This window comes from Stomoxys calcitrans, chromosome 4 (genome assembly GCF_963082655.1).
Source record: "Stomoxys calcitrans chromosome 4, idStoCalc2.1, whole genome shotgun sequence".
NCBI lineage: Eukaryota > Metazoa > Arthropoda > Insecta > Diptera > Muscidae > Stomoxys > Stomoxys calcitrans.
The window spans coordinates 137,718,667-137,732,781 of NC_081555.1; the positions used below are offsets into that span (position 1 = coordinate 137,718,667).

The 14,115-nt window shown below is 35.5% G+C and overlaps 1 protein-coding gene across 4 annotated transcripts in view; it reads left to right on the plus strand.

Annotated features, from left to right (window-relative positions):
• LOC106090373 (uncharacterized protein DDB_G0292186) overlaps window positions 1-13,546 on the plus strand; it is a 240,936-nt gene extending 227,390 nt beyond the window's left edge. For 3 of the 4 annotated variants that reach the window (XM_059367011.1, XM_059367012.1, XM_059367010.1), the window contains exon 4: window positions 10,731-13,546. In XM_059367011.1, the coding sequence (XP_059222994.1) occupies window positions 10,731-12,613 (1,883 nt within the window). In that variant the 3' untranslated portion in view covers window positions 12,614-13,546. The remainder of the gene's footprint in view (window positions 1-10,730) is intronic. The other variant, XM_059367013.1, reaches the window with a different exon arrangement.
• The last annotated feature ends 569 nt before the right edge of the window (window positions 13,547-14,115 follow it).

Consider the following 14,115-nt stretch of genomic DNA (forward strand, 5'->3'; position numbering starts at 1 on the left):
ACAAACTGTGCTATATTATTCACACATATGAGTTCTTTAAAATAAATTTGTTGTTTTGTATTTTTTTCCTGCTTGCAGAGAATCACTTATAACATCAATTGTTAACTACTTTAAACCAGAGGTACTGGCTACACAACATGAAGTGTGTCTAGTCTCAAACTAACCTCCTGCTTCCCCCTATGAACTGCTCTGCATGGGGCGCTTATTCAAACTTCTTTCTAACTATTGAATTGATGTCGGTGGTGCACAAGTCTGAGGATTGTTCATTTGTTCAATCGAAATCTGTAACACAGGGCAACAGTATTTTTTAGAATTTTGGCTAAATTATAGGCTTTTGGTAGGGTAAATCAAATTCATTAAAATGAAATCGATTAAAACTTAAAATGCATGTATCTTCCCTATTACTACTACCTTTTTATACAAAATGAATGAAAATTAAGGACATTGGTTATTCGCTGACAATGCAAATTTTGCCCATGAACATTCCACTTAGGAACAGGGCCAAACTTCTCACATATCAATAAGTGCAGTCCGATTAAAATTTTTAGGCTCAATGATAAGGGGCCTCCTTTTTATTGCCGAGTCCGAACGGCGCGCGCAGTGCGACATCTCTTTGGAGAGAAGTCGTACATAGCATAGTACCTCACAAATGTTGCCAGCATTAGGAGGGGAAAACCAACTTTAAAAATTTTTTTCTGATGGTATCGCCAGGATTCGAGCCCAATCGTTCAGCGTCATAAGCGGACATGCTAACCTCTGCGCTACGGTGGCCTCCTATCCGCTGACAATAGCTGCAGATATTTGGGAGTATTAAAAATTTGCAAATATCAATCTCAATATCAGTATAAGCTCATGATAGGTGTTTCGTGACTAAAGCCGATTCCGCTAAACGTCACTTCTACAAAGAGATGATTAACATGTCTAAATACCTCACAAATATTGCCGAAATTTGTCAAAGGATAACAACCACTAAAAAAACAATGTTGATATTCTCTCTTCGGGATTGAACGTAAGGTGGCGTAGGATTAGCAAGGCTTTGTGGGAGCCTTGTAAAGCATCGTTACTGGAGATATGGCTTTGAGGTTTATCAGACAGAAAGAAATTTTGATGTCATGAAGTAAGTGGTTACAGTTATATATTTTCGGTAGGATAAAAAAAAATTGTGCTTATGATATCAACTACAATATAAGTACTACGAACAACAGGCTGTGAACTGTCAGACGGACGGACATAGTTCACGATGGTGCCGATGAGATAATGAAACCCAATTATCGAAGCGCGTCCACCAGTGGGGTGACATGTGTCCTGCCTTGTTTGAGGAACTGGCAATTTCTTTTCTTCAAGACTCCATTAACAATCTCTCCTTTGGTTGTTGCATTCGCTTGGTCATTAAGCTCGACTTGAAAAACAATGAAACAAAAATTGACTCACATGACCGGCTGTTAAAAGCCAAACAGATGAAAAAGATGATAAAAAAACGATTAAATTTTGATTAACTTAAAATGCTTGTATCTGCCCAATAACACGTCAGTATAAAATGGCGCCCAACGTAAGGAACCAAAATAAGTGTATAATGAGAGGACAAAAACATAATAAAGAAACTTTCGAAAGGACGATAAAAATCTTATGGGAAGATACGTGTCGTGACAAAACAAGACCAAAACTTAGCTATAGTAAAAAAGACATCCGTACGACTTTCGGCTTCATTTCTGTGCAAATAGGGGCATTTAGACAAAATTGCTGTGCCAATTAATGTGTAATTGGCAAGAAATTAAAATTACTCTATCTCTTAAATTATGGATCCAATTGTACACTAAGTTCAAATACTGGGTCATAAATTTACCTTTGAAAAAATATTCTAAAAATTAAGAATTGAAAAGATGAGAAATAAACTGTTAAAACTAAAAATTAAAAATTCAAGATATGAAAATTAAACTGTTAAAGTTGTAGCCAATGAAGGGTGCACCCGTAGCCGAGTTGGTAGCGTGGTTGGATTACCAGTGCAGAGGTCGTGGGTTCGATTCCCGCCAGAAGCCTTGGTCTGTCGCTACTGTGGTATCACAATGGACTTAAAATTGTCTAAGTGAGTCTGTAAAGGACTGCCACTCTTATCTAAACCAAAACCAATGAAGTTATTTACTGGTGTTTAAACTTTTAAGTTGTAGTCATCTCTATTAATGTTCTCAAAGCATCGCCCCGTGTAAATGTTTGTTCAGTCGCACATGCGATTGTTGATTTTTCTTTTTCCTCTATATATACTGTATATATCTCTCTGTCCCTTTATTTTATTTGAAATGTGTTCTAGTTGGACAATTGTAGTTCTGTGTTTTTATTTTTATTTTATCTTTGGTCGGTATTTTTTTAATTTGCAAATAATACTCTGCTGGAAATTTGTGCCAGAAATAACAATTGTTGCTTTGTGTTTTGCATGTTTAACTAAATGTGACGGCGTTCAGTCCACTGATCTCGTTTATATTGTTGAGAGATACCAGACAGACAGATAGACGCAAACATGACAAAAAAAAACCGCGCTCAGTTAATTCATATGTGCCAATGTAAGTCTCTAGCCGTAGGTAGCAAATAGTAACAAACGCTTATATACACAAATAAATAAGAATATGTCCAAGTCCAGATCCGAAACTCAGATGCAGGCGATATGCCGGTTGTCGGTTGTTCTATTGTCTGGCTGATTGTAGACCAAATGAATAACATAGACACAAAAAAAACATTCTAGCCGCTTTAATATTTAACAATTTAAACTACTATTTGTTTTGTGTCTTGGCTTAATTACAAATTTTCAATTAAATTTTATTTAGCCGCTTGCCAATATTCTCAACAAAATGACATAAGCTCTATACACAGCTAAGTGATAAACATAAAACGTTTGCCAGCCAGAGCACAATGTATCGGTGTGCTGGGGTATCTTTTTCTATTGAAAATTAGTTTTTAATTAATGTCTCCAACAATTAAAATTGAAAAGTTGAAAACGTTTGATTTCATTTCAATACTGCCAGCCAGAAATAGAGATACAATGACCGCAAAAACATTGTCTCTACTAATGACCATAGTATTAACTGGATATTAAATATTTTTTAAAAATAAAACAAAAAATCTAAAATTAGCAAAGTAATAAGCGGAAAGTTTCAAATATTCAAGATTTAACAATATTGATAAATGTATAAAAAAATCTACTTTAGTCTAAAGCAGAAATTTAAATTATATAGATGGTCTTTTTGAAGTTCTTAAAGAATAATAAAAATGATTTAATTTTTTTTTCTTTTTTATAATTTTTTTCAATATTCTTCTCTCCACATCTTCTTCAAAAAATTCCCCTTGTTATTAATAAATTTTAATTATATATTTTTCTCTATTCTTTTATCGATTAAACTACGCTTCAAAGCTGCCATCTAATTAATTCTAATCTAAGCATACATTTTATTTTTTTTTTTTTGTTAAATAAACTCATAGATTCGAAAGCGTTTAATATCTGTCGACATGGGGCGCCACCATTAACCACAATTCCATCGAGATTAGGAAAAAACCAGCTTAGGTGAAGACAGCTGTTGAATACGAATAAAATTAAGATAATATTTAAACAAGTGATTTGTTTCACATTTAAGTTGTGCAAATAGACTTGCCATGCATGGGATTAAATATGAACTACGTAGTAGAGTATTTGAGAAATTTTAGAAATTCTTTCACTTTCAATGTAGGAGGAGTAAAGATTGTCGATCTTATTCACAAAACATTATAAAGTTCTATAAGGGAAATATGTCAAAATAACCCATTTCACATCTACACTTAGTTTTGTGAATAAGGCCTTGTGAGCTTAAGAAAATAGAAATTTCAAAACATATTGGATACATAAGAGTTTTTGACTTCGCAACAAAGGATGGAACTACCACTTTGCTTGACTTTCTAACTACGTCATTTAAAGAATTTGAACAGATGGTTGCTCTCATGAAAGGAATTCCCTTTGTTGCCAAGAAGTATTCCGAAATTCGCTAAGGAATTGCGATGAGACTTTTTCGTATCAATGAATGCAGTCCTATTCGAACTGTACGCTGAAAAACAACTAAATGTTGGCAGACTTTTGTTAGAGGATGGCCAGCACTGTAAAATTTGTGGCTGTCAAATACAAGCTTAAAGATCTTTGGTTGCTAGCTCAGATTATCAGTACGGAAGACGTGAGTTTGAATACAAAAAACACGAACACTCAAATCTAACCTAACCCAAAAAACCAGAATTAAAGCCCCAGGAAAGCTGGGTTTATAGCTAGCCAAAATCACCTTTAGAAACCTCCTTGTCTCGTTTTCAACCTAAACCTTCGACTTCAGAATGTCATTCTTACCTTACCTAACGCTAGAATTGAAACCCTTATGTGCAGAATCATAGCTGGATATGCTAACCTATGCCCTATGGTGGCCTCACTGTCCCCTTAAACTTTTTCGATAAATAACAAGTCAAATAGTTTATGATTATTATTAAGAAACGGAAACTTAAAAATCAAATCATAACGGGTAAAATTTGCAACTTCGAAAGGGATCGGAAGGCGAATCAGATATAAGAGGAGAGAAATCTTCATCTAAAGGTTGTGCTTGGGAAATTTAAGGATTAAAATCGGGAGATCGATTAAAATTTAAGCTATGTCAGAATATATCCATATGGAAAATTCAACATTAAGACTGCGGTATGAATAATACTCTGGGACTGGTGTGCATTTTTACCATAAAAGCGCATTGTAATCTATTAATATATGATTTATCGTAAGATCATTGGCTTAAGTTTATTTAAATTATTATGATTGCATTTTAACATAGAACAAGTGCTGGTGATTTGATTAAATGGTGATAGTTTTATTATATATAGCTCTTCAATATTTTTATGGCAATATATGTTGGCATGGTAATCATGCTTATTATGTTTATTATACGATTTTATATGGAGGCCACCGTAGCGCAGAGGTTAGCTCGTCCGCGTATGACGCTGAACGCCTGGGTTTGAATGCTGGCGAGAACAAGAGAAACAATTTTCAGCAGTGGTTATCCGCACCTAATACTGGCGACATTTGTAAGGCACTATGCCATGTCATCAGAAAAAATTTTTAAAGTTGGTTTTTCCCTCCATATGCTGGCATTATTTGTGAGGTACTATGCCATGTAAGCTTCTCTCCAAAGAGGTGTCGCACTGCGGCACGCCGTTCGGTATCGCCTTTAAGAAGGAGGCCCCTTATCATTGAGCGTAAACTTGAAGCGGTCTGCACTCATTGATATGTGAGAAGTTTGCTCCTGTTCCTTAGTGGAATGTTTATGAGGAAAATTTGCAATTTGCAAGGTGCAATAGTCATCAGAATTTTATACAAAATTCTTAACTTAAAATTACTATATCTCCTTGCGAATTTTATCTTCAAAATTTAACTTGTATCTTCTGCGGATTTTATATTGAAAATTTTACGTTAAAGTATGTTAAAGTATCTCCTTAACGGCCTAAAAAAGCAAAGTTTCAATGCATAAACACGCGATTTCGACGCGCCGATGATGATTTTCGGAATCCTGTTTTAGCACCCTTTAAATTCGCCATGCTATTTGCGATTTAAAAAATTACAAAATTCTGCTAGTTTTCGACAATTTTAATGACCTATATATAGCCTTATCTAAAAATTGGTCGAAAAAACTTTTTTTCGATTTTCGCAAAAATGGTTGGCGATTATAATTCCTCACCGAAAACTGAATTGAAAGCATATTTCAGATTTTTGAAAATCCATTTTTTGGCCTAAAAACTCCCGATTTTAATGCGCTGATAATGAATTTCTGTCTTATCAACCTTTAGATTTGCCCTAATTTTAGCGATTTTAGTACTATTATATGGTACTGGGTATAAAAACATAATTTTTTCTGATTCACCTTGCAAATTTAACTTAAAATGTTTGTATCTCCCTTCCATTGCCCAAATCACATATCCAGTTCAGTTAAAATAAAAGAGAGAAAGCAACTATAGTTCATTATGTTCATGTATTTTAATCTTAAGGAAGAAAAATTAATAAAAGAGGAAACCCTTACAAATGATGATGCAAAGATTCGGCAACGGATTTTATAAATTAAAATGTTTGTATCTTCTTAATATTTAGTTAGAATAAACTGAAAATGCTTGCAGCTACCAAACTTCATTATTATACCTTAGATTGTGATTTCAACTGTAGTTCGCTGAATATCTGACTGAAAATAAGAGAGAAAAGGGAGTTGTTATTAATTATTTAATTTTTCTTTCATCATTTACAAATAATAGGATAACCTTAATTTTTGAGAGATGAATTGAGAATATGAACTTGTTACTCTTTTTACATTAATGTTTGTGTTTTTTTTTCTATTTGTGTTATTTTTAATCGGCATAATTTGAGATCCTTTATGTTCTAAAAATGACCTAACCGTTTGGTATTCAGCCATGTTCTACAAGAAAGATGTTGATTTTGCTGATTGCATGCGGCCTTAGGTAATTAGCACCAGCTGCATATTCTTAGTTACATTTGTGTTCAATTTGTAATCTGGAGAGCCAATAGATTCTAAACTTTTGTGCATATATTCTGGGGAACTTTTAATCTTTGAATTTTGCTTATAATTTGACATTTCGATTTATTTATTGATATTTTTTAATATTGGCAAACGATGATGATATATTCACTATTTCATGCCTGAAATATCAATTCATCAACTATTATATTACATGCCAATATCAATGGGACACTTATCTGTAACTTGCGCAATTAATCAATCGCAATTTACGATTGCTAAACAAAAATCTAAAAAAAAAAAAAACAAAACACAAACATAAACATTTGTATGCACAATTTGATGATAACTTATGTCATCATAGATCAGATTAAAGTTAATTAATAACTTCAAGAAAATAAAAACCACTTATATATACAAAATTTTTGACAGAGTGACAAACGGACTCTGGTTTATTGTACACTGGCCAAGAATAAACTTTTAGAGTATATACTATAGATAATATTTAAAAACTTTAACACGTGCTCTGAATATCATTTGTCATAAAGCGAAATACTTCAAACAATTTATTATGACTTTTTTAAATGTTTGCATTATTTGCTTAGCTTCCAAACAAGCGAAACATCAAAAGGGTGTTTTCGGTTTTTTGTTTGCTTTGAGCAACAAACTTGCAGAAGAAGTCAAAAGTTTATAACATTCAGCTACTAAATGTGGCAAATGATTTATTTTAGTGATATTAATTGTTATATGTCCATTTGTTTATGCTTGGCTCGTTAGTATATGAGAATTTACAATGAGGAAATTAAATGAAAAACCTGTTGATTAAAACTCTTAGTTTGTTCTGTGAATACTGGAACCCCTTGGTCTCTGGTTATCAATTGGACAGCTCGTCAATCAGTTTCGTTCAATGGTATATAGGAAATTAAATGTGCTTTTAGATTATAAATCATCATGTGATTTAACCCACTGAGTTAAATAGAATAGAAAAATGCTCTTTGTTTATTTACTTAGACAGAGAAGGAAGAGAGGCAATATATATAAACATAAAATATTACAAAATTAATAATGAAAATAGAAATATTATTTAAATTTGTGAAGGATAAGTTGTGAACTTCTCGAACAAAGGCATTTCTTAAGATAAGCGTTTACTAGTATTTCATTCTTAAGTTTTTCTCCATTTATCTATCCCGCCTCGTTTCTTGTTTTTTTCGCATCATAATTTTTTCACCCTTTTCTATCATCTGTACGAGTATCAAGCTCATTTACACGTGCTTTTGATTAATATTTTTGTGTGATAAGATTTAGTACCTCCATATCAGTCATTAGCATTAACCTTGTAATTTATGTTCGCCTGCTTGGGTTTAGTCAACCTCTACACCCAAATAGGGATATTTTTTATCATATTTTATTATATTTGTCTTTATTATAGACTTTCACACATCATTCCAATAACAGTTCTCTATATGATCCATAAGCTGAGAGATTAGTTTACACACATAGAAAAAATGAAAATACAAAAAAGCCATTTTTGATGAGCATATAAAACATTAAGAGGCTTTACAATATAATTGATAAAGGGTAATGTCTGTATTCACAAAACTTAATGTAGATTTGAAATAGGTTTATTCGACAGATTTCCTTTATGGAAATGTCAAATAAACATACCTTAAGGCTTCATTGTGTTTTGTGAATAAGGCCGTATAATTGACAGTGATTACTGCCATCCGCAAATAAGTAGATCGGATTCGAGGTCTGACTCAAAGATCGTTGATGAAAATAAGAAAAAGAGAAGAAGAGAGCACAGAACCCTGGGGTACACCTGCGGTCAATTTATGCTCGTATAGTGCGATCCCTGAAAGCTCAAAATAAATCAAACGAAGCCATTACCGACACCAAATTCGACTAGCTTTGATAGTAGTGCACCGTGCCAGACCCTATCAAATGCCTTGGAGATATACTGAGCCACAACCTTACTCTCAGAAAACTGGTGGATTGAGCGACTCCAACGCTCCAACAGAAATGCCATGAGGTCGCCCTTAAACATTAATCGATCTTCACTCATTGATACAAAAGAAGAATGAAATGTTCATAGGAAATGTAGTTTTTAGTTAGTTTTTATCACCGAACTTTAGGTAAGGAGGTTAATATATACAGGGTTTGCCAGAGAGACTTCCCTTTTTGAAAGATCAATTAAAATAAAAGTATTCGTACTTCAGTTCAGGAACTAATTATAAAAATGAAAGAGTTCCAGAAGTTCCTCACTCGGATAGGTTCCAATGAACTAGTTCCATTCTGAACTCTATGCCCCACTCTCACGATATTTTCTGAAGTTCTGATTGTCTGTTGAAGTACATTTCTGAGTTTAGCAACACTTCCACACTCCCGAAATGAGTTGACCGAGGACAGTATCGAATTACGGTTAGGAACGAGCTTGTGAGGAGGAATTTCAAAGCGAGCGCGGAAGGCACGTTGCTTAGCAACAAGTGAGCGATCGTTAGAAAAAAAGCTCTCGAAGTCGGAGGCCTGCTGCTCCCTAAGCCAGAGTATGATGGTAACTTACTGAAAAAAGAAACAAACTTGAGTACTTCCCCCTAAAAATGTGCCCACTCTTGAACCCCTCCCAGCCCAACTCACCACTCGGGAAATTTTTCCAAATAATTTAGTTTCTCTGGTAGACCTAGTTAATCCGAGGTGGTGGGTATCCAAAGTTCGGCCCTGCAGAACTTAATGTATTATTACTGGTTTCAATACGTGATGGTGGGCAAGATTCTTGCACATCTAACTTAAAACGTTTGTATTTCCTTCATGTTTAATAAGAATAAACTTAAAGAGTTCGAATCTCCTTGAGGTCCAATCAAAATGCTTGCATCTTCAAAAAAGTCCTAAGCAAAAATGGGCAGTACTTAAGACTATGAAATAAGAAAGCCAGCCATGGTGTTATAATGGACAATATTCAGCACGTGATGGTGTCAAAATTCATGAGAATTTTATTTTGCCAATTTAACTTAAAATGTTTGTATCTCCTTAATATTTAATCAGGATTAACTTAAAATGCTTGAATCTCCAAAACTCCAATCGAGTCCAATGTATAATTCACTTTAATTTGTACCTGAAAAAATGAAAGAAAGAGATACAATTTATTCAAGATATTAGGTTAAAGTTTCTCACAACTAAAAACAGTGTACCCTGCCTATGTGGATATTCCTTATCATCGTGTTGGCAAATAAATGTATGGGACAATGGTATAAATACAAATGTGTTTTTGGTATTCTTTGAAAAAAAAAGTGATTTTATTACTACAAAAAATCAGTAAAAAATGTGTCTTTCCTGCAATTTGTTCTTTTGAAATACAAAAGTCCTTTCCCTTGTGTACTTTGGGTTTTTTTTTTTTGAACAAAGTCTTCTTCCTGTCTGTTACTAAAAGTAAAAAAACTTGATTTTTTTAAACTAAATTTCTCTGCCTTAGGTCAGCTGTGATTTTTGTCCGGTATTGAAAGCTTATTTTCTATATTCAAGTTGCATTTTTAAGAAATTGAAAAAACAAAACATTAATTTGTTGTCTTTTTAGTTCGTGTTGCTAGTACACAAATATCACTCAATTTGGTAGTATGTTTGGTCACATTGAATACCATAGCCAAGCTAACCAAAAAAAATGTTTTTTTTCTTGCTTCAGTCGATGACTCTGGTTTGTGCGATTATGGCAATTTTTTTACTCTTGTGCCACTTTGAATGGTTGGGAAAACGTGTGTGTTTTACTAACGACAAATCCAAAACAATCAAAAGTATACTCAATGTATTGGTCTTCGTTTTTGGTATCTTTCCTACGTTTAAGTTGATAAAAACACATGTGTTGGACGTACCATCATAGATCCAAAAGCCAAAAACAGGCAAAAGAAACAAATGTTGTGCGCCAGGAATTTTAAATAGGAAATACATGGGACACGATACCAGGTTTGTTTTTCAATGTATTGGGAGGAAGATGGATAGAGAAATTTCAAAGAAACAAGGGACTTTTATAGACTTTTTTTATTAATATTGGATTCCTTCTTCAGTTTATGAACAAAGAAGCACCTTTGAGTATGAGCTATTTGGAGGATTTTTAAGCAACTACACTATTTGAAAAATCCATCATTTATTTTCATCTTCTTTTTTTAAAAAACTTTTTTTCTTGTTACTTTTCCCCAATATTTCTAATCCCTTTCTGTAATATTCTTCTCTTTTCAGACTCTATGATTGCATCTCGTCATAATCCTGGCCATCGTAACAGCACCTCAAGTGAGGCCACCGGCAGTGATGATCTGAACTCCAGCTCGAGTAATGAGGATTTAAGCACCACCTATATTGTACAGAACAAGGCGTCCAAGAAATCTTCAAAATCACGTCAGAAGCGCCAACAGAAACGCAAACAAAATGCCAACAATCATTTGGTTGGTGGCACCAACACAGCGTCCGATCTACAGCCCATGGACATTGATGAGGATTACAAGGAAAATCAAAAGCCCCATAATAACAATGCTCATGCCAACAATGGAGGTAAAACCTCAAATTCATCAGCAGCTATGAATCTGCGCAAACAGTGCACAAAGGCCGCTGCCCTAAAAGCGGCACTCAATAACAGCAAACTCCCCAAGTCTACAGCAGTTGGAGTGAATGCCTTGACTACATCAGCTTCAAATTCATCAGTTTGCAGTTCATTGTCATCGGCCTCATCGTCGTCGTCGATCAATTCATCGTCGCTGTCATCATCGGCTTCTAGCTCACCGGCCCATTCGGCCAACTCATCACCCACCGCTTCGCCTACGGCCAGCAAACGCAATGCGGAGCATTTAAAGAAAGTGGCACAGGCTCTGTTGCCACCACCGCTCAGGCAGTTCACCAAATTGAATTTAACTGAAGCGGAGCTGGTGCAACAAATGCGCCGCTATGTGATTGAGCCCAGCCTCTTAAGAGTGTATGGCTTTCCCGTGGAGTCGGTGCATCATGAGGGCTGCATTGAAATCTACAAATGCTTGCCCAAACACTTGGCCGAAGAGGCCATCACAAAGGACAATCAGCGTCATCATCGTCATTTCTATGGCCGCAAAAAGCCCAGCGGTGTTATAAATGCCTATGATGGCCTTAACTCCACCACACAGCAATGGTCGAATTCTACCACAGCCATAGATTCGGGCCATGGCTCGGGCGACTCAAGTCCCCGCTTCACAGATTCCGATTCCAGCGAAATGGGCGAAGAAGAGCTGGGCTATGAACCCGTCATGGCCTTCTACACCCCCGATGGGGTCTATCAAATCTTCTCGGAATACGATGATTCCGCGGAGAAACAGTGTGTGCGGTGTTCCAAAATGTTCGAGGTCAACAGTGAGGGAGAATACCAGACCTTCGAGAGCTGCACCTACCATTGGGGCAAGGCGAATAATGTGTATAACGGTAAATGTTATGTCAACATATATTCCTGCTGCCAGGGTGAAGAGTCCAGCGAAGGTTGCAGCCAGCACCCGCTGCATGTGTGGAATGGTGCAGTGGTGGGCATTAATGGGCCCTATAACGATTTTGTGCACACCAAGCCACGCAGTGAAAAACAAAAGCACAAAAGTCCCAAAATCTATGCCATTGACTGCGAGATGTCCTACACCGGTCTGGGCCTGGAGGTGACCAAAGTCTCGGTGGTGGGCTATGATGGCTCGCTGGTCTATGAACATTTTGTACGCCCTAGAGCGGAAATTATCGATTACAATACCCGCTTCTCGGGTATTAGCGAAACAGATCTCTCCCCCAACTCGAATAACTCCATTAAAACATTTGCCCAGGTGCAGCAGGATTTGCTGAAGCTCTTCGACGCCGACACCATACTAATTGGCCATGGTCTGGATAATGACCTAAGGGTCTTGCGGCTGGTGCACAAGACCATTGTCGATACTTCACTGATATTCAGTCACTCCACGGGTTATCCCTATCGCAGATCTCTTAAGAATTTAACCAAGTCCTTCCTCAAGCGAGACATTCAATGCAGTGACCTGGGCCACAGTAGCTTCGAAGATTCCCGGGCCTGTCTGGAGCTGATGTTGTGGAAGGTGCGCAAGGATTTGCGCCACTGGAGCTATCAATGAGAGCAGGAGGCCGAGGCCGATGCCGATGCCAAGGAGGAGCACCAACTGCAAATACCTGTCGATAGGCCCCGTTTGTGGTCGAAATATTATTACCTATATTATAACTATTATTCTTACTATTGTGATTGTATGCGTGTATATACGACAAGTACTATGAGTAGTGATAGTTGTAATGATAGCTGTCCTAGAAATAATATCAGCAATAGCTATACGAGTAGTCTGTATTCATTCTATGTAAATAGTTGCTGTGTGATGAGTAGCGAGTGTTTTTATTACCGTAGCCTATAAGTGAGTGCATGAGTGATGATAATGTGTGTGAATGAGTACGAGTGTCTGTGCAATGAGTATTTGAATGAGCGAATGTTTGTATGAGTGCGTATGAATGTTTTTTTTTCTCTTTTCTAAGACTTTTACTATAACTTCCCCCTCTCAATATTTTATCACCCCACACACCCCTTCCTCCTATTTTTTTCGTTTTTTTAAGGATGACAATTTTGTTTTTCTACAATGCAAACTGTTTTTTCGTTGTCTTTTGTATGAAAACATTATGGTCAACACTCCCGTTGTTGAATTGACTGAAAATTGTAGTTTTAACCGACATTTTTTTTGGTAGATTTAAGATAACATAACAAAACAAAACCCCCCACACAACAAAAAAAACAAACCAAAACAGTCAGCTGCTTGACTGTCGCGCATTAGTTTTAAATGTACTACTATTTATTAAAGTATTTTTCTGTTAAGTTTTTTTTTTTTTTAATTTTTATTTTATTTTTTTTTATTTTTCGAATATCATTTGATTTTTATTCATACACCCTTCAACAACAAAAAAAAACACAACCAACAAGATGAAATACATCTAAACAAAACTATTTTTTGTTAAACCATTAAAAAATAAAAACAAAAACAAAACAAAGAAACGATAAAATAAAGTTAACACATTTTTTAGTTAAACAAAAAAAAAACAGACAGTATTTTTTTATTTTCTTTCCCTTTAAAGGACAGTAGAAGATGGGGATGGAAATGGCAGAATTATGGGTGCCTTAATAAGTAGGTGGAGGCATGTTAATTCTTTTTTTTGGGCCAGTAGACTGATGAGTTATCTTGGCTCGTATTGAAATTACAATCTTAGACCTTCAATAGCTTGATACAGCTCCCATATAATTCGATCTCTCTATTTTACTTCGTAAGCACCTTATTCTTACTCGTATTGTCTGAAATTTTAGACAATGACTTCTACTATGGTCTCCAACATTCAATTCAATTATAACTCGATATAGCTCCAATATTATGGCATTTCTTTTCTTATATCCTAAAGAGATATCGGGAAAAGAACTCGACAAATGCGATCTATTGTGGAGGGTATATAAGAATCGGCACAGCCGAACTTAGTACGCTAGCACTTGTTTTTCCTTATCTTTTGTAAAGAGAACACGCTGTAGATGCGTTTTAAATAAAGTTTGAACAAGTTATGTGAATTTAAACGGAAACTTTAAAATTTTTAA